Source organism: Saccopteryx bilineata, chromosome 1 (genome assembly GCF_036850765.1).
Source record: "Saccopteryx bilineata isolate mSacBil1 chromosome 1, mSacBil1_pri_phased_curated, whole genome shotgun sequence".
NCBI classification, from domain to species: Eukaryota; Metazoa; Chordata; class Mammalia; order Chiroptera; family Emballonuridae; genus Saccopteryx; species Saccopteryx bilineata.
The window spans coordinates 84,693,712-84,715,008 of record NC_089490.1 but is presented as its reverse complement, the minus strand read 5'-3'; the positions used below and the strand labels follow the sequence as shown (position 1 = coordinate 84,715,008).

Here is a 21,297-nt window from a genome sequence, read left to right as displayed (position 1 = left end):
CTCTCCTTCCTCTCTGTCTCTCTCTTCCCCTCGCGCAGCCAAGGCTCCATTGGAGCAAAGTTGGCCCAGGCACTGAGGATGGCTCTGTGGCCTCTGCCTCAGGTGCTAGAATGGCTCTGGTTGCAACAGAGCAACGTCCCAGATGGGCAGAGCACCGCCCCCTGGTGGGCGTGCCAGGTGGATCCCGGTTGGGCGCATGCAGGAGTCTGTCTGACTGCCTCCCCGTTTCCAACTTCAGAAAAAAAAAAAAAAACCATCTCCTTACAAGTATATGTTAAAAAAAAAAAGAAAGAAAAAAAGAAACTGCCAATTAACTAGTATGTTCCACACCTTCGGTTTGTTAATTTCTTTTCTTTTCTTTACAATTTTTTTAAAGCAAAGTTCTTTTTTTTTTATTTTTATTTTTTTTATTTATTTATTCATTTTTAGAGAGGACAGAGAGAAGGAGAGAGACAGAGAGAGAGAGAAGGGGGGAGGAGCTGGAAGCATCAACTCCCATATGTGCCTTGACCAGGCAAGCCCAGGGTTTTGAACCGGCGACCTCAGCATTTCCAGGTCGACGTTTTATCCACTGCGCCACCACAGGTCAGGCTAAAGCAAAGTTCTAATTTTTTTTTTATTTTTTATTTTATTTTATTTATTCATTTTAGAGGGGGGGGAAGAGAAGGGGAGGGGGAGGAGCAGAAAGCATCACAGGTCAGGCTATACATGTGGTTTTTTTTTTTTTTTTTTTTTTTTTTTTAATTCATTTTAGAGAGGAGGGGGGGGGAGAGAGAGAGAGAGAGAGAAGGGGGAGGAGCAGGAAGCATCAACTCCCATATGTGCCTTGACCAGGCAAGCCAGGGTTTTGAATCGGCAACCTCAGTGTTTCCAGGTTGACGCTTTATCCACTGCGCCACCACAGGTCAGGCAAGTTCTAATTTTTAATACTATTCCTACCCTGTAATTTCTAAATGGGCAAAACCTCCTTTGGTCCGCCGGTGAACATTTGAAACTAATTTCTATTCTACATTTTAGTTATCTTATCCTTACTTCATTGCTCTTTTCTGTTGCTCTACACACAGCAGCCTGAATCCTAACCAAACTGTGCGCCTGGAGGCGGCGGGCTGTTTACTGTTTGCCTGCCATTGGGCTTGGGTGCAGCCCGGGAGGAGACCTGGGAAAACAACGAAGAGGGGAGGGACCATGCGTACTGGGCCCCACCCCTCGCTCCATGCACCGCACATCCCCGCTCGGTTTTTCTCTCAAACTGCTTACTTGCTAGTCCTTTCGCTCCAAAGTTTGGAGAAACCCTTTCAGTTTGTGGGCTCCGCTTATTCTTTCTTACCCTTAGCTGCTTGTAACCTGGGACATTTATTTTTCCAATGTCCATTTTCCTTAAAATATGCGCATCGATTCTTTTCTAGCTGAGTCCTATTCTTTTTTAATTATTTCCTTTTCTATTTTCTTTTTTCCTCCTCTTCTCCGCCAGAATTTACACTAACTTTCTCATAATTCTTCTCAAGGGTAGCCATGTCCTCATGTGCCTTGGAGAACTCTCCTTCCTCTGAGGAAGAGTTTGTCTCTTGGAATGCTGCTACTATTGCTTCAGTTTATTCTTTTTTCCTGTTTTTTTTTTTTTGTTTCTTGTTTTTTTTTGTATTTTTCTGAAGCTGGAAACGGGGAGAGACAGTCAGACAGACTCCCGCATGCGCCCAACCGGGATCCACCTGGCACGCCCACCAGGGGCACGCTCTGCCCACCAGGGGGCGATGCTCTGCCCCTCCGGGGCATCGCTCTGCTGCGACCAGAGCCACTCTAGCGCCTGGGGCAGAGGCCAAGGAGCCATCCCCAGCGCCCAGGCCAACTTTGCTCCAATGGAGCCTTGGCTGCGGGAGGGGAAGAGAGAGACAGAGAGGAAGGAGGGGGGGGTGGAGAAGCAAATGGGCGCTTCTCCTATGTGCCCTGGCCGGGAATCGAACCCGGGTCCCCCACACACCAGGCCAATGCTCTACCACTGAGCCAACCAGCCAGGGCCTCTTTTTTCCTGTTTTTGACTCAAATGTTGCATGACCAAGAAGACGTGGCACCCACTTTGTATCAAGCATGTTTTAAGCCACTGTGGTGGATTCATTATTAAATTTAGCCACCAATCAATGTATGGAAACTGATCGGGACAACCTGGGTTCCCAGTTACTATATTCCAGACTGTCCTTATTATCCGGGGATTAGAATTCTCAGTTGCTATTACTTATTACAAAACTGATACTTGTTTCAGGAGAATCTAAGAATTAATGCACCAATAAAACAAAAATATAAGACATAGTTAACTAGCACCCAGAATAAGATAGTGTTTGACTATAGAGATATTAATTATTACACGAGACAAGGGGAAGAAGCCAACCGAAGAGAATAACTTCCTTCAGGGGAGAAGTCAGAGCCCTGAAGGTAGATTTGAGAACAAAGAAAGTCACTTAACATAGCTTTTAGTCAGAAGCTTCCAATCTTGACACAAAAGACTCAAACAGACATATTTAGACATTGAACAAAGGACTTATACACAAACAATGTGCACCTATTTCAATTAAATAATACCGGATAATTTGATGAACAAAGACAAAGCCTCACAGACGAGGGAAGGCTCCCCTCATGGCCTCTCAGGTGCACGCAGGTCAGAGCACCAGAGATTTCCTAACCAGGGGTTTTAGAGACAGAAACATTAAAATGAAGACTGAGATCTCGACAAACACAGAGATGTCTCTTGGAAGTCTTGGGTCGAGATTAATCCAGGTTAGCTCAGCCTCCACTGATTCAGTGTGATGCGAGACTGACTAATCCTGGACGAACTTAACCTCCATTAGCCTTCCTCGAGATAGACGCATGTCCCCACTCTGGCATTCTACTGAGAGCACAACTAGAACCCAAGGCAGGACCACTAAAACTTTCCACCAATGTCTCGGTCTTGGAAAGCCTGCGCGAACTTACGAGCATGTCTGGTCTGTTTTGCGGTAGATTCAGTTTAAAACATAAAAACCATAAACTAGTTACAACTGGCAAAGCCGTTTTGAAAGCCCTACCTACTTCCACCGGGGTTCCACATCCCCGGAGTCACAACTCAGCAAAGACCCCAAATCCACTCTACCTACATTCTAGTCCAACACAGACTACAAACTAGTTACAAACATAAAAGCAAAAGCAAGAGATCAAAGGGAAGCCGGAAAATTCAGTAAAGCAGAAAGAGTTGCTCTACCTACCTCTTCGATTTTCTCTGACGAATTATCCAAATTGTCGAATTTGGGAACCGGAAGGCGTCTACCGCAGAACTATCTGACCCCACAGGAAGACCAGGAGCCCTGAAAAGTCTCAGGTGGTGCGCCTCTCCTCAAGATTCAAGCGGGACCGGGCAGCTCAGCGGAGAGTCCATCCAATTCAGGGTGTCTTTTTTTTTTTTAAGTTTGTTTGTTTGTTTTAATTTTTATTTATTTATTTTTTACAGAGACAGAGAGTGAGTCAGAGAGAGGGATAGACAGGGACAGACAAACAGGAACAGAGAGAGATGAGAAGCATCAATCATTAGTTTTTCATTGTGTGTTGCAACACCTTAGTTGTTCATTGATTGCTTTCTCATATGTGCCTTGACCATGGAATTTCAGTAGACCAAATAACCTCTTGCTGAAGCCAGCAACCTTGGGTTCAAGCTGGTGGGCTCTTCCTCAAACCAGATGAGCCCTCACTCAAGTTGGCGATATCGGGGTCTTGAATCCAGGTCCTCTGCATCCCAGTCCGACGCTCTATCTACTGCACCACCGCCTGGTCAGGCCGATTCAGGGTGTCTTGATCCAGTGACATGAAACACTGGATCCCGGACAAGCCCCCATATGTTATTAAGTACTGCACCCCAGATTCTAAAAGGCATTGTACCTCACTTCATCGAGTTCACGTAGAGACACCCAGTCCAAATGAATTTTGAAGAGTTTTATTAGAGGAGGAGATTTATTAAATATGTTGGCCACATATGGCTGACACAGGGCATAAATCGTGCAGTCCCAAAAATAGTTCAGGGGCTGCTTAATGCTTAAATGTTTTTCTTTCTTTCTTTATTTATTTACAGAGACAGGGACAGAGTCAGAGAGAGGGATAGACAGAGACAGACAGACAGGAACGGAGAGATGAGAAGCATCAATCATTAGTTTTTCGTTGCACATTGCAACACCTTAGTTGTTCATTGATTGCTTTCTCATATGTGCCTTGACCATGGGTCTTCAGCAGACTGAGTAACCCCTTGCTCAAGCCAGTGACCTTGGGTTGAAGCTGGTGAGCTTTTGCTCCAACCAGATGAGCCCACGCTCAAGCTGGCTACCTTGGGGTCTCGAACCTGGGTCTTCTGCATCCCAGTCGGACACTCTATCCACTGCGCCACCATCTGGCCAGGCAGGGGGTGCTTATATACCCTTGATCACACACGGGCGGGGGAGAGCATGACTTCACAGTACATGCTGGCAACATTTGTTTTGAGGATACACAGAAACATTAAAACTTTTTTTTTAATTTTTTTTTTTTGTATTTTTATGAAGCTGGAAATGGGGAGAGACAGTCAGACTCCCGCATGCGCCTGACCAGGATCCACCCGGCACGCCCACCAGGGGCGATGCTCTGCCCACCAGGGGGCGATGCTCTGCCCCTCCGGGGCGTCGCTCTGCCGCGACCAGAGCCACTCTAGCACCTGGGGCAGAGGCCAAGGAGCCATCCCCAGTGCCCGGGCCATCTTTGCTCCAATGGAGCCTCGGCTGCGGGAGGGGAAGAGAGAGACAGAGAGGAAGGAGGGGGGGGGTGGAGAATCAAATGGGCGCTTCTCCTATGTGCCCTGGTCGGGAATTGAATCCGGGTCCCCCTCACACCAGGCCGACGCTCTACCGCTGAGCCAACCAGCCAGGGAAAAGACTTTTTTTTTAAACATTAAGACTTTTAAGGCCCTGGCCGGTTGGCTCAGCGGTAGAGTGTCGGCCTGGCGTGCGGGGGACCTGGGTTCGATTCCCGGCCAGGGCACATAGGAGAAGCACCCATTTGCTTCTCCAACACCCCCCCCCCTCCTTCCTCTCTGTCTCTCTCTTCCCCTCCCGCAGCCAAGGCTCCATTGGAGCAATGATGGCCCGGGCACTGGGGTTGGCTCCTTGGCCTCTGCCCCAGGCGCTAGAGTGGCTCTGGTCGCGGCAGAGCGACGCCCCGGAGGGGCAGAGCATCGCCCCCTGGGGGGCAGAGCATCGTCCCCTGGTGGGCAGAGCATCGCCCCTGGTGGGCATGCCGGGTGGATCCCGGTTGGGCTCATGCGGGAGTCTGTCTGACTGTCTCTCCCCGTTTCCAGCTTCGGAAAAAAGAAAAAAAAAATAAGACTTTTAAGGTAACACAATGTGTACAAATCTTGCGGGATTCCTCTTCCCTCACTAGCCTAGAGGTATTTTACCCTCAAGATTAATCAATGCAAGGTGGTATGTAAATTCTGCCTCCTATTGAAAGAGAAGTTTCCAGGTTAACCTTTATTTTAGATTTGAGACTGAATGACCTATTGTTCTTGCAAGTCAGAAACTTCTACATTCTTCTCCTTCCTCTCCCTAAAGGAGGGATGGGACAGGAAAGCCTGACATTTCCTCCCAGAATATTAATATCAATTTTCAGCTTTTTGATACCTTACAATAGGATCAGGGAGGCCCCTGCAATGGTGATAGCAGGAACCAAGAGAGAGCAAGCTCCCAGTCTGCCCCACTCCACAGTATAGAAATCAAAACCTTTAATCCAATATTACCAACAAGAAAGTCTCTGATACAAAGTCACTTATCTGACCCTGGTCGGTTGGCTCAGTGGTAGAGTGTCGGCCTGGCGTGCAGGAGTCCCGGGTGTATTTCCCGGCCAGGGTACACAGGAGAAGCGCCCATTTGCTTCTCCACCCCTCCCCCTCTTCCTTCCTCTCTGTCTCTCTCTTCCCCTCCCGCAGCCAAGGCTCCATTGGAGCAAAGTTGGCCCAGGTGCTGAGGATGGCTCTGTGGCCTCTGCCTCAGGCACTAGAAGGGCTGTGGTTACAGCAAAGCAACGCCCCAGATGGGCAGAGCATCGCCCCCTCGTGGGCATGTTGGATGGATCCTGATCGGGTGCATGCGAGAGTCTGTCTGACTGCCTCCCCGTTTCCAGCTTCAGAAAAATACAAAAGAAACCCAAAAAACAAAAAACCAGTCATTTATCTGAGGCATACTGGGATTTCTCATGAGAGTGCACCACCCCACATCATGCAATCAGTCAAGGGTGTGGGGAAAAGCTTAGTCTTAAAACTAAGCCTTAGGCTATAACCACCCTGCCTGCTTACAGCCTGTCCCCCACACCCAATGCAAACTATAAGTGAGCAAACATATACATCATATTTACAAACTTATTTGACCAACAACCAGTAACAATGAGGGGATTTATGGTGTGGTCTGGAAAAGGTTACTCTTACATTTCACAGGCATGTTATCAGATACTTTGTTAGAGGTACAAAAGGACAACAGACAGGCTCAGTTAAAGTAAACATGGACCTTTGTTAGAGAAAGATACCCGCCATGAACTGCTTTTAATTAGTTTTAATTGCAGACCATCCTGTGTGGTTACTTCAGGTCTCTGAGTTTGTAAGGCCATCATGTGGTCTGTGGCCCCTTTTCTGCCCACACTAGCAAGCTCTTTTATAGGGTCCTGGGCCTGCCAAGTTCTCCGTGGAGGCTGGGAGCAGGGTGGGAGCAGGATAAGGCTGAGAACCAATGAAATGAGTGCTGGTGATAGCACGCAGGGGCTGGAAAATGTGCTAGAACAGGAGTGAGGGGAAATGGAGCCCGTGGGAGCATCACATTTAACCACAAGGTTTCCAGGCAGTGCGGGTGTTGGTGGAGCTCAGTGTGAGCCTGTATTAGCCCCATGAGCAAGCAGGGGTGAAGTCGAGCTGCAGCCCAGATCCTGGCATCGAGGACCTTTTGTGGTAAGGTGATAGAGAACTGTAAAACTTAGTATTGGCAACGCCATTTTAAAGAGTCAGGCTTTCTGTCCCGTCCTTTCTTTGGAAAATGGAGGGAGAAGGATATGAAAGTCTCCTGACTTACAAGGACAAGTGGGTCATTTGGTTTTTGGGTTTGTTTTTTTAAAATTTTTTTATTTATTTATTCATTTTAGAGAGAGAGAGAGAGAAAGGCAGGAGGAGCAGGAAGCATCAACTCCCATATGTGCCTAGACCAGACAAGTGCAGATTTCGAACTGGTGACCTCAGCATTCCAGGTCGATGCTTTATCCACTGCGCCACCACAGGTCAGGCTGGTCATTTGGTTTTAATTCTCTGAAAGGATTAAGGTTATCTGAAGAACTTCCTTTCCCTTTCAATAAGAGACAGAATTTACATACCACCCTACACTGATTTTGGCTCTCCCTCTGTTGGTCAAATAAGTTTGTAAATATGGTATATATGTTTGCTCACTTATAGTTTGCATTGGGCATGGGGGACAGTCTATAAGCAGGCCAGATCATTATAGCCTAAGGCTTAGTTTTAAGACTAAGCCTTTTCCACCCTTATAAAGAATCCCATTTATGCCTCAGATAAGTGACTTTGTATCAGAGACTTCCTTATTTGTATATTGGATTAAAGGTTTTGATCTCTACACTATAAAATGGGGCAGCCTGACCTGTGGTGGCGCAGTGGATAAAACATTGACCTGGAAACACTCAGGTCACCGGTTCAAAACCCTGGACTTGAATGGTCAAGCCACATATGGGAGTTGATGCTTCCTGCTCCTCCTTCCCCCTTCTCTCTCTCTCTCTCACTCTCTCTCCTCTCTAAAAATTAATGTATATAAAAAAAAGACACTTAAAAAAAAATGGGGCAGACCCGGAGCTTGCTCTCTTGGTTCCTGAGATTAGCATTAGAGGAGAGAGCAGAGAAAGGAGAGCAGAGAAAGGCCATGTGGAGGAGAGGAGAGGAGAGGCAGCCAAGATGGCGGAGTGCTGAAGGAGAAGCCAGTTAGTGCAGAATTTGTGCAGAGAGAAGGAGATGGGGAACAGAGGTGAATAAGGCTGGTGAGGTAGAAACCTTTGATTCTAGGAATACTCGGATGAGTCAGTGGCTTTGGGAGCCCTGAATGGAAAGGGAAGTGTTTTCCCATTGTGTGTATTTCTTGCCTGCCAGGTGCAAGCTAGGATAAAGATGATGGCTTACCAGTTCTTGGCTCCGTTGTTTCATTACCATCTGTCTGAAACAAATGTGAACCTGCGTGGGCCAGGTGGCTGTGATGGTGGCCATGGCTACTGGTTTTACAGGCACCAAAAAGGAGATTCAAAAGAAGCCTGGGAAAACCGAGCAGCAGACCTAGAGGCACGAGCAGTAGCCATAAAACCAGTAGGGCTCTCCAAGTTTTAGTGACTTTGACTTTGCCTGAGATGCCTAACACCCCTCACTACTCTCAGGAAGAAACTACCTTAGCTAAAGAGTAAAAAAGCTACCGAAAATTTCGATGGCTGATAGATCCTATCAGATGAAAGAATCTTGATTCCAGAGACATTAGGGCAGACAATAGCCCTCTGAATTCATCAAGCATCCCAAATGACTGAATTACTCCAATCCAGGTATTTCATACTGCACCTGGAGCAGATACTAAGTAGTATTGCAGAACGTTGCCAGGCCTGTGCACGAGTAAATGCAAAATAAGGTAGAACACCCTTAGGGGTTAGAGAAAAAGGAACCATGCCAGGAGAACATTGGGAAATTGATTTCACTGAAATAAAGCCACCCCACGAAGGGTATAGGTATCTCCTAGTCTATGTAGACACTTTCTCCGGGTGGGTAGAAAAGCTTTCCTACTAGGTCAGAAACTTCTACCGCAGTACTTTGTTGGGGACCGAAATATAAACAGGGTGTTTTTATATCCAGGGGACAGGTGCTGGGCCTAACCACCCATCTCACCTGCCCAGTTAACAAAGAGCTATACCTGCTTATCCCACCCATGTTCTCTGGAAGAGGCTGGAAGCTAGTTTCTTATTAGTGTAAAGTTAGATCTAAATGGTATGGTGGGGGTTGTCTTTGAGTTGTTTTGGAAACAATTGAATTGCTAATGGACTACATTTTTTCCCTGAATAAAGATGGATGTGCTTCTGGGGGCCGCCATTGCATCGGCTAAGGAGCAGTAGAGACTGTTCGCCGTGCGGTCCTCCCGAACCCATCTTTATGTATATATCTTTAATTCTCTATCATTTATTTAATTCCATACCTTTTCCCATTCGAGGACCCCGTAACAGACTTGTCGCGGCTGGACCAGGACAGTACTTAGGAAATTACTTCAAAATCTTAATATTAAGCCTGACCTGTGGTGGTGCAGTGGATAAAGCGTCGACCTGGAAATGCTGAGGTCGCCGGTTCGAAACCCTGGGCTTGCCTGGCCAAGGCACATATGGGAGTTGATGCTTCCAGCTCCTCCCCCCTTCTCTCTCTCTGTCTCTCCTCTCTAAAAATGAATAAATAAATAAATAAAATTTTAAAAATAATCTTAAATATTAAGTGGAAATTACATTGTGCCTACAGGGCCCAAAGTTCAGGGCAGGTAAAGCTTATGAATCGGACCTTAAAAGAAACTCTAAATTTGTTTTTGAAACCAGTGAAAGCTGGCCAACTTTACTCCCACTGGCCCTCCTTAGGGCAAGGTGTACCCCCTATAGAGAAGGATTTATGTCTTTCGAAATAATGTTTGGAAGACCCCCTCCCTTACTACCAAAACTCAGAGAAGAGATAAAAACTAAATTAAGTGCCTGACCAGGCGGTGGCACAGTGGAGGGAGCATCGGACTGGGATGCGGAGGACCCAGGTTCGAGACCCCAAGGTCGCCAGATTGAGCGCAGGCTCATCTGGTTTGAGTGAAAGCCCACCAGCTTGGACCCAGGGTCGCTGGCTCCAACAAGGGGCTACTCGGTCTGCTGAAGGCCCGCGGTCAAGGCACATATGAGAAAGCAATCAATGAAAACTAAGGTGTTGCAACACGCAATGAAGAACTGATGATTGATGCTTCTCATCTCTCTCCGTTCCTGTCTGTCTGTCCATATCTATCCCTCTCTGACTCTCTCTGTCTCTGTAAAAAAAAAAAAAAAAAAAAAAAAAAAAAAAAAAAAAAAAACTAAATTAAGTAACCACTCCTGCCTTTAAGTACTTGCAGGGTCTGAAAATTATTCAGCAGGTTGTTCAAAAGACTGAGAGGCGCTTCCAGCACTGCCAGGAGATCCAGTATGTCCTTTTCAGCCTGGGGACTCAGTCTGGGTAAAGAAGTACATCACCCAAGGACTGACTCCCACATGGACAGGTCCACACACCGTGATCCTGAGCACTCCCACTGCTGCCAAGGTAGAAGGCATGTCTGCCTGGGTCCACCATAGCTGGTTGAAACCTGCAGTCCCAGCAGAAACACCCTTGTGGACAGCAAAGACTGACCCCATCAACCCTTGTAAATTAACCCTAAAAAGGACGGCATGCCCTGTTCCAGCCACAAACTGGAAGCTGGTTGGTCTACGCACAGTTAATGCCTGAAGAAACTCACTGAGGACCTCTTTTAATTAGACTTTGGGGAAGAAGGGAAACTGGGATAAAAGAAAATCCAACTTGGTTGCCACTAAAGGTTAAGTGTTTTTTTTTTTGTTTGTTTTTTACAGAGGCAGAGATAGACAGGGACAGACAGACAGGAATGGAGAGAGATGAGAAGCATCAATCATTAGTTTTTCGTTGCGCGTTGCGACTTCTTAGTTGTTCATTGATTGCTTTCTCATATGTGCCTTGACCGCGGGTCTTCAGCAGACTGAGTAACCCCTCGCTGGAGCCAGCAACCTTGGGTCCAAGCTGGTGAGCTTTTTGCTCAAGCCAGATGAGCCCACGCTCAAGCTGGCGACCTCGGGATCTCGAACCTGGGTCCTTCCGCATCCCAGTCCGACGCTCTATCCACTGCGCCACCACCTGGTCAGGCAAGGTTAAGTTTTTTTTAAGAGTTCTGACTAAAAGAAATTGTATAGTAATAAAAGGTATAAGGTACAGCAATACTTTTTGAAAGAGAAAGGAAGAAAGTAAATTGTTATAAAAGTCAGTTATTTCTGAATAATTAAGAAAATTTATAAAAATTAAGGATTGCCTCGTGCACCTCATTAAAATGAGTCAAGGATTTGACTCAGGATATAAAACCAGTGGGGAATGTGGTAAGGTGCCAGAGAACTGTAAAACTTAGTATTGGCAACGCCATTTTAAAGAGGAAAAGTCAGGCTTTCTGTCCTGTCCTTTCTTTGGAAAATGGAGGGAGAAGGATATGAAAGTCTCCTGACTTACAAGGACAACTGGGTCATTTACATACCACCCAACACTGATTTTAGCTCTCACTCCCTTTCTGGAATCCTGAGATTAACGTGTACCTCTAGGCAAAGGAGGGGAGATAGACACTAGGAGGTTTATGAATGTATTTTGATATGTAAAATGACATCACCATTGTGTTACCTTTAAAGTTTTAACGTTTTTTAAATCCTCTAGACCAGGGGTAGTCAACCTTTTTATACCTACTGCCCACTTTTGTATCTCTGTTAGTAGTAAAATTTTCTAACCGCCCCCCCACCCCAGTTCCACAGTAATGGTGATTTATAAAGTAGGGAAGTAACTTTACTTTATAAAATTTATAAAGCAGAGTTACAGCAAGTTAAAGCATATAATAATAATTACTTACCAAGTATTTCATGTCAGATTTTTGTTAAGTTTGGCAGAATAAATCTTTATAAAACAACCTACTATAGTTAAATCTATATTTTTATTTATACTTTGGTTGCTTTGCTACCGCCCACCATGAAAGCTGGGACGCCCACTAGTGGGCGGTAGGGACCAAGTTGACTACCACTGCCCTAGACAAATGTTATAAGCTTGTTAATGATTGTGTCATGCTTTCATGCCTCCCAACCTGTATGTGGTCAAAGGGTATATGACCAGCCTCTGAGATACATTTTGGGGCTGCATGATTTGGGTCAGATATGCCCCGTGTTAGTCAGTCATATGTGGCCGGCATATTAATAAATCTCCTCATTTAATAAAACTCCTTCAAAATTCACCTGGACTTGGTGTCTCTAAGTAAACCTATGGAAGTGAGGTACGGTACTTTACAACATTTGGGGTATGGTACTTTACAACACCTTCAGGTGTGGGAGGGAGCTCGCTGGCTCAGGCCCAGTTCACCACAGGCCCACAAGCGGCTTCTCTCCTGTTGGGCAGATAAAATGTATTATGCTCACTTTGTGGTACAATCCAATCATGCCTCAGAGAAGTGACTTTGTATTAGAGACTTCCCTATTTTGTATATTGGATTAGAGGTTGTGAAGCTACAATATAAAGTGGGGGCAGAACGAGAGCTTGCTCTCTTGGTTCCTGGGATGATCAGCATGAGAGAGCAGAGGGAGCAGAGCAGAGAGCAGAAAGAGGCCATGTGGCCAGGAGAAGCAGCCAAGATGGCAAAGTATTGAGTGAGAGGCCAGTTTGTGCAGTTTGACGCTGGAGAAGGAAGGAGATGGGGAACTGAGGAGAATAAGGCTGGTGAGCTAGAAACCTTTGATTCTAGGAAACTCGGATAAGTCAGTGGCTTTGTGAGCACTGAATGTGAGTGGGTTTTGGAGCCCAGTGTGTGTTTTTACTTGCCCGCCGGGTGCAAGCTAGAATTAAAGACTATGGCCCACCAGTTTGTGGCTCTGTTGTTTCTTTACCGACTGTCCGAATCCAATGCGAACCTGCATGGGCCGGGCGGCTGTGATAGTGGCCCTGGCCCTGGCCACTGGCTTTACATCTCCCCATGTGGGGATGCTCTGATCTCTGCTGTTGGGTTGAAACTCACTGGACACACCCCCTCTTCAAAGCAGCACCTACATCTCTATATCTATTTGCTTATATTCCTAACAGCTCTCCAAGGTGATCAAAAAATACTGAATTTTCAAAGTGAATTTGTTCTGGCCAAGGGCTACGTAAAGCACACCCTTCCTCTTCCCTGCTCCCTCCTGTTTCCCCAGCTCCCCAGAAATATCATCTGGCCCTTGGATTTCAAATCACCATGTTCTTTACTCTATGAGCACTCATGCTAACTGATTATAAAACAAAACACCAAGGCCCAAGGATAAATGGGCTGGAAACACAACTAAAGTCACACTCACACACAGGCACGCACAGATCCATGCACACGCACGCTGGGGCTCCTGCCAGCACCGGCCCTGCGGCTGACGAACTCACCCTTCACAGTAAGCCTGAGATCAGTGTCCTCTCTGCCGAGGCCCTTCCCTGTGAGCAAGTGTAATGATGGGGGGAAAAAGGGCACATTCAGGGTCAGAGGAAGTGACCTTCAGCAGTCTGACTCCCCCCCCCCCCCAATAAATGAGAATATAACCTGTGAGGAGCAAATTTCTGGGAGATGCACTGAGCCCAGACGCCAGCCTGGAGCAGGCAACCCAGTGTGAGAATTCCTCATGGACACTGCTATGGACTAAACTCTGTCCCCCTAAAAATTCCCATGTAGAAGCCCTAACTCTCAATGGGACTGTATTTGGAGATGGGGCCTTTAGGAAGTAAAGTTAAACATCATAATGGTGAGGCATAGGTCCCATAGAACTGACTTCTTAAGAGACACTGGCAATCTCTGGCTCTCTGCCAGGACAAGCAACATGAGACACAGCAGAGAAGGTGGCCTTCCCCTGGCCTGGGACAGGCCTCTCCAGTAACCATCCCGACAGCACCTCGACCTTGGACCTCCGGTCTCCAGAACTGTGGGATAATGCACTCTGTTGTTCAGGCCCCCAGTCTGGGCTATCTTGTCATGACGGCCCTTTAGGCTTGAGAGATGCACTTGGCACACCCACACTATCAGCAGGGACATCCCCACCCACCACCGTGCTATCTCAGGTAATGACCATAGCACATAGGGCCCCAAACATACATTAAAAACATTAAAAAACAAACAGATTCATCAGAAATGATATCCTCATTCGAATGTACATCAGTGTTATACCATGAGCCTTCACTGATGATTCATCTCAAGCTTTTGTAAAGAAAAGTCGGCGATGTAGTCTACAGCAACTATTTATTTAGAAGTCTACAAATTGGAGCTTTTAAGAAAGAGTCACAAAATATTCAGTTGAAACCACATTTCTGGTTCATCAAATTTCAAATACAGTTTACTGTTCTAAACAATATATTCTTAATGCTGTCTAAAACACAGCCAAATTATTTTTCTTTATTAATTTATACACATTCTGAAATTTTTTGAAAATGAAGATTAAGATAAAAAATATTAACAAAACCACCCAGTTACGACTTTTTTCCCATATACTGAAGTGTTTTCCATGGGCATATCTCCTTACCTGACTCAATGTTTAATTCTGTACACTATATTGATTTATAAAAGCACTTAGGCAATTCCCACCTTATGTTTCTCATCAATTCAAACAGTCACACCTTGTCAAAGTTTGGTTCCCTTGACAATGCAGAAGCCAGAGGCAGATTACAGTTGGTTGAGGCCCCAGGCGCAGGAGAAAATATTGGGCTCCTTACATTAGAAAAAAGTGGAAAGTTGGGGTTTTGCGGGGACCTTCAGAAGTCAGGGCCCAGGGTGCGCGCCTGGTGGGCCCACCATTAAATCTGCCTCTGGCAGAAGCTTAGATTTGTTAAAAGCACTCACTGAAGATTATTTTTGAATTTACAGATCATACAAAAGAAACCATTTACAAAGGGACAGACGACTTTAAACATTATTTTGAAATCACCTTAACATGTGGAAACAGAAATGAAGCGATCTGTCCAATCAGACACCAGTCATTTTTGGCCTTTTGATTTTAGTCTTTGCTCCATTTTTAATGAAACCTGTGTTGTGAATTTTGTTTTTCTAGGCCCATCTGGCATCAGCTGATTCTGGTGGCCCCTAGCCTGTAAGTCTATGTGCTGAGACACCCCCACACACACACACACACACAAAGTCTCTCTATCCTTGGAGAGGAGGGAGGGCCCCATGTCTCTGGCCCGCAGTTGTTGGAACTAAAGATTCCATGAAAATAAAGCAGGGACATGCATGTGCAGAAAGGAATGCAAAATAGGACAATAAAGCTACTACATCAAAAGAGTTGTTAGATTCAGCAATGTATCTATACCACACGAAAAGGTAGCAGAACAATATGCAAAACTGGCCGGTCTTCACTGCAGTCCACGAAGTGGTTGCTGGTTCATTAAAGAGGAATTTCTCCAAACAATGCATGACATCAGTATTAAGAACCATAGCGATCCTAAGGGAGAGAACCTGAGTGAGAGTCACATGCAGCATCGGTTCCCCGTGCCCACCACACCGACACTGCACCCCGTCTGTCACCTGCTGCGAACACACCCCGGAGGAAGGACAGCAAGCGGAGGACCGCGTGGCCCCTGGCTGTGGGAAGGACTGGGGGGGGGGGGCACAGTGTCTGAGAGGTGGGCAGTGCAGGCCAACCCTCTGGGAGGCAAATATGATGGGAGGACAGAAGAACCCATTTGAAGCCTGAACCCTAAAATTCTGGTTTGGCTGAGTGAAGCAACTTAACCTCTCTGTGCCTCTGTTTCTTTACCTATAGAATGGGGGTATTAAAAGAGGGTAAACTATAAAATGGGGCCCTGCCGGATAGCTCAGTTGGTTGGAACATTATCCTGAAGCACAGAGGTTGCCAGTTTGATCCCCAGTCAGGGCACCTACAGGAACAGATCAATCTTCCTGTCTCTTACTAAAATTAATAAAAATCTTTATCAATATCTTTTTTTGTGTGTGTGGGAGAGACAGAGAGAGTCAGAGAGAGGGACAGACAGACAGGAAGAAAGAGAGATGAGAAACATCAATTCTTCGTTGCGGTTCCTTAGTTGTTCATTGGTTGCTTTCTCATATGTGCCTTGACCGCGGGCCTTCAGCAGACCGAGTAACCCCTTGCTCGAGCCAGCGACCTTTGGTCCAAGCTGGTGAGCCTTTTTCTTTTTTTCTTTTTACAGAGACAGAGAGAGACAGAGAGAGTCAGAGAGAGGGATAGATAGGAACAGATAGGAACGAAGAGGGATGAGAAGCATCAATCATTAGTTTTTTGGTGTGACACCTTAGTTGTTCACTGATTGCTTTCTCATATGTGCCTTGACCGCGGGCCTTCAGCAGACCGAGTAACCCCTTGCTCGAGCCAGCGACCTTGGGCTCAAGCTGGTGAGCTTTTGCTCAAACCAGATGAGCCCATGGTCAAGCTGGTGACCTCGGGGTCTCAAACCTGGGTCTTCCTCATCCCAGTCTGATGCTCTATCCAATGCGTCAATATCTTTTTAAAGATAAAAAGAATGCAGAGAAATCTAAAACTAAGATAAAATATACCAAAATACTAACAGATGTTCCCCTGTGTGGTAGGATTATGAGTTACTTTAATTTTCTTCTTAACATTTCTGTTTCAATATTGGGAAAAAGTACATAACAATCATGATAGTTTCTGTAACAATTTCCCTACAATCATAAATTAAAACATTCTAATAAATATAAAATTATAATTTTTAGTTTTTATGATGTTCTGGGTTACATTGTAACAAACATATAAATCAATAACATCAAATCTAATTTTCTAGCAATTTAAGAGTGATCCAAATCTCATTTTCAAGACTACGAACCCACTATCATACTAGAGAACGTCATTGCAGTTGGACTGACCTGGATGGAAGTCATGACCCCGTTAGCAAAGACAGAGAGCTTCCCAGCCACGGACCTCACTCCCTGCTTCAGCTGGGCCATGTCGGGGGCGGTGGGCAGCACGCTCGTCAGGTTGTAGTTTCCTGCGCACAGAGCAGACGCTGGCTTGTCACTCTGCCACCACAGCTGCATGACCAGTGCCAGGGCACTTGATGACTTTAGAGCTGGTGGCTCCCTGCCCACCCCTGCTCCCATAAGCAGCAGACCCCATCAGTGGAAAGGACCCTGCAGCGGGGTCAGGACTTGGGTTTTGGCACCAGTCCCGTTTTGCATATAACACGAGCTGCAAGACCCCACATGAGGGAGGCTGTGGCACTGGGTCTGAAGGCCACCGCAGGCTCAACACTGGTGCTGCCACTTCCAAGCTGTGTGCCGCTGGAACGGTTCTTTAAACTCTGGGTGCTCACACAAGGCCCGACAGGTGGGTCCTCAGTTATGGGCAGGTGGACATTTGTGGTTTATGTGAGCTCAGCACCCTTCCCCTCTTCCGGGAAAGCCCTCCTCCCTTCCTCTGGGTGGCCGGTGGCCTCGCCCCTTCTCCCTCCCCAAAGGTTTGGGCACGTGACCTGGGCCTGGCCAACCAGAGCCTTCCCTGGATGATGTATACTCGAGTGAGAGGAACCACTGCTTGCTCTGGGGTGCCTTGGCCCCACCACAGCCGTGACTATGGCTGTCCCCCGCCACTTGCTGCTCAAGGACAGGGGGAAAACGTCTGCGCAAGAGAGTGAGGCTCCCCAGGGAGGTGAGCCAAATAGGTGGGTCTGTCCTGCGCTGCTCTCTGCACCTGAGCTGCAGTCAAACTCACTGCCAGGCCTCCCAGGTACAGAGGCCAATCCCTCACCTTCCCCACCGAGGCCAATGACAGTGGGGTTCTGTCACTAAGTTCTGGCTGCCTCAATGTAAACACTAGCATACTGTCACCCAAAGAGGTGAAGTTCATCAGTGTTTGAACAACAGTTGACAACTGGGACTCTGGGGTGAACTTCTGTCACACAATTGTAGTAGGATGCTGGCGGGGCTCTGGGACTGTGAGAACAAACCCTGCAGGTCCTCTGGGAGCCAACCCAGCTGCCCCTTTGGCTCCATAATGACCCATCTACACCCACCTGCCACTTAAGCGACAGAAGCCAGGTCCCTTTCCAAGAATAAAATAGAACAGACACACTCAGGAGAGATGGTGTGTACACCCACAGCACTGTCCCCACGCCCACCACACGGGGAGGCTATGAAAAGGGGCCGTGGGACAGCTTCGCCTCTGTGGAGAGGTCCCAAGTGGCCGCATAGGTGTGGACCAGAGGTCAGTGGGGACACCTCCATTCCTCAGGGAAGCACCTCCACTTAGGAGTTTCTAAGTCGAGAAATGCTTAAAGAGGAGAACACAACTGAAGCAGGACCAGAGCCCTTCCGATGTCTGGCCCTCCTCAGTACCTTCCCTGGGCCTGGGCAGCGCAGCTGTGAAACAGCAACTGGCTACATTCGGTCTCCAGGCACCCTGAGATGGCTGAGAGTCCCCCATCTAATCCTCTCCTCCCCTTTTCTGTCCAGAACTCCTGAGTTCTAACCCTTGCCGCAAAGTATGTTCAATTGATAAGAGTTTTGGTCAGTAGGATGTAGACAAAAGTGCCTTACAGGGCAGGGCATATCCTTTGCCTTCCCTCTTCTTCCTTCCTGCTAGCTGGAATGCAGATGTGATGGCTAGAGCTGGCACAGCCATATTGGGCATGAGGTGAAGTAGAAAATGGAGATCATGGACAACAAGATGAAGGGGGCCTGGGTCCCTGATGCAAGGAACACAATGCATCAGCCCCAAACTGCCTCCCCAGACTGCGCATCAGAGAGACAAACTCAGACCTGAGTTACTGTGTTTCATTACTTACTTAATCCTCACTAATGATCTAAACTCCGGGGCGTGTAAGTAACTCAGCAACTCCTGGAGCAGATGACAGGTCCCCAGCAAGGAAGTTTCCTCCTACCTTGCAGATCTGCTGCCCTGGGCTCCAAACTTGACAAAACCAACTGCAGATCTCCTGTGTCTGACAAAGTCTCACCCCTCCTCAGGCCCAGGGGTGCTGTGTTTTCTCTGAGAGTGCCCAGGGCGGCAGGCTGGAAGGGGTGCATCAGTGGTCAAAGGCAGCCCAAGTGGGCTCAGGTGACACAATGGGCTCTAGGAAATGATAGACAGTGCAAACTGCTTCCTCAGGAAGAGGTTCCTTCATCTATGGACTATGGTCCCGCCTCTTCCCCACTCTCTGCTCTGCTAACAGTAGGCCTGCTGCTGAGGACATTTAACACGAACTGGCCAGCCAGGGTCAGGGTAAGGTTTCCGGACGGCCTCGCATGCTAAGGTGCTCCCTTACTATGACTGCAGGTCCCCACAAACCAGTTTGTCTGGGACTCACAAAGGGCCAAAACAATTAATGGATCTTTGTTCTCTGAAAGGGATAGAAAGGTAAACATAGGCTGGACACAGTTTTCCTTCCACAGTTGAAAAGCCTGCTCTCATTTGATCTCCAAAAAGTTTTTTAGCAAGCAATAATATTTCAGAGTGAAACTCCCAGCAACTTTAATTACAAAAGCAAACACTGCCAGAGGTGATTTTCAACACATTGTTTCTTGGACTGATCTACACCTGTTCCAGAGCTCCTCTGAGGTGACCCAGCACCAACCCACAGGGGGCGGAAGTGGGACTGCTGGGAGCCCTCCGCAGGGCGAGCACCCTCTGCCAGCACTGGTCACAAAGGAAGCTGCCTTGATAAGAGGCCAGGATACTGACAGCTGGCAATGAGAACACAGCCCACGAGCCACACCCAACCACAGCCCTCGCAGGGCAGCGAGCACCCAGTCAGAACATGGCCTGACCCAGAGCAACAGCCCATCCTGATGGAGCTGGGGGCGAAGCACAAGGGTGCTCCCAGCCCGGAGGCTACCCTGCAGTGGCCGAGGCCCCTGTCCCCACCTGTCTCTGTGGTCAGCTCAGCAACCCAGGCACTGCCAGGCTGGAACATGCCTTCTCTCTGCAGCACAGCTGCCTGGCAGTGCCTACCACACCCCCAGGGCTTTCTGACACCCCCGAACCCCGATACAGAAGGCCCTGGGCACCCAGGTCTGTCCTCTAAGTTCTGTTGAAGTAGTTTTTCTCTGGACTCAAAAAATGATTGTTCTGGCCTGGCCAGGCTGTGGCACAGTGGATAGAGCGTCGGACTGGGATGCGGAAGGACCCAGGTTCGAGACCCCAAGGTTGCCAGCTTGAGCGTGGGCTCACCTGGCTTGAGCAAAAAAAGCTCACCAGCCCTGGCCGGTTGGCTCAGCGGTAGAGCGTCGGCCTAGCGTGCGGAGGACCCGGGTTCGATTCCGGCCAGGGCACACAGGAGAAGTGCCCATTTGCTTCTCCACCCCTCCGCCGCGCTTTCCTCTCTGTCTCTCTCCTCCCCTCCCGCAGCCGAGGCTCCATTGGAGCAAAGATGGCCCGGGCACTGGGTATGGCTCTGTGGCCTCTGCCTCAGGCGCTAGAGTGGCTCTGGTCGCAACATGGCGACGCCCAGGATGGGCAGAGCATCGCCCCCTGGTGGGCAGAGCGTCGCCCCTGGTGGGCGTGCCGGGTGGATCCCGGTCGGGCGCATGCGGGAGTCTGTCTGACTGTCTCTCCCTGTTTCCAGCTTCAGAAAAATGAAAAAAAAAAAAAAAAAAAGCTCACCAGCTTGGACCCAAGGTCACTGGCTCGGGCAGGGGGGTGCTCGGTCTGCTGAAGGCCCACGGTCGGGGCACATATGAGAAGGCAATCAATGAGCAACAAGGGTGTCCCAGCGAAAGACTGATGATTGATGCTTCTCATCTCTCTCCGTTCCTATCTGTCCCTCTCTCTGTCCCTGTAAAAAATAAATTAATTTAAAAAAAAAATGGTTGTTCTGTATGGCTGCAGACTAAGTGGCCACCCGTGTTGGTCACTGCATACACATGCCCAGCTCCTCCAGGGTTGCAAACCAGCTCTGGAGATACTCCGCTTGGGCTCTCCGGCTGATGAGCAGGTTCCTGATATAACCTCAGAAGACACTGCTCCTTTAAATGTTAGTGTGACACTAGAGGGACACAACGACACTTCCCCTAACCTTGTGGCCTGGCTGAGCCCTTGTGGGACTCAAACATGGCTTTCCTATGGCTCGGGAAAGAGAGGCAGAGTGGAGGGTGACACAGTCCTGGGCATCCAGGGCAGGCCCGCCCTCAGACCTAGTCCCTGGCACTTCTGGACATCTCCCCACAGGAGTCTGGACCCTGATGAGGGATCGGGAGACAGAAAATTCCTCTCTGCCTGCCTGCCTGCGCTGTCTTCCCTGGAAGACTGAGGCTGGTGGAGTCACCTGTTCCATCTGCTCCACTGCCCCTGGGGCCCGGGAGGGTCTGCCATGTGCCTGACCCCAAGGGGCACTTTATGGACAGTCCCTCATTTAAGCCTCAGCACAACTTTGTGAGGTGGGTATTATCTACCCACTTTAGAGAGGAGACTGAGGCTAAAAGTGACAAAAACTGTTCCAGGTCTGACAGT

At 48.0% G+C, this 21,297-nt stretch overlaps 1 protein-coding gene across 1 annotated transcript in view; it reads right to left on the bottom strand.

The window, feature by feature from the left end:
* Positions 1–14,088: 14,088 nt before the first annotated feature.
* The window catches only part of ARFGAP3 (ADP ribosylation factor GTPase activating protein 3), a 61,201-nt gene continuing 53,992 nt past the window's right edge, over positions 14,089–21,297 (bottom strand). Inside the window, exons 15-16 of the mRNA XM_066256122.1 lie at positions 16,719–16,840; positions 14,089–15,300 (exon numbers count right to left, since the gene is read on the bottom strand). Coding sequence (XP_066112219.1) covers positions 15,283–15,300; positions 16,719–16,840 — 140 coding nt within the window. The 3' untranslated portion in view covers positions 14,089–15,282. The remainder of the gene's footprint in view (positions 15,301–16,718; positions 16,841–21,297) is intronic.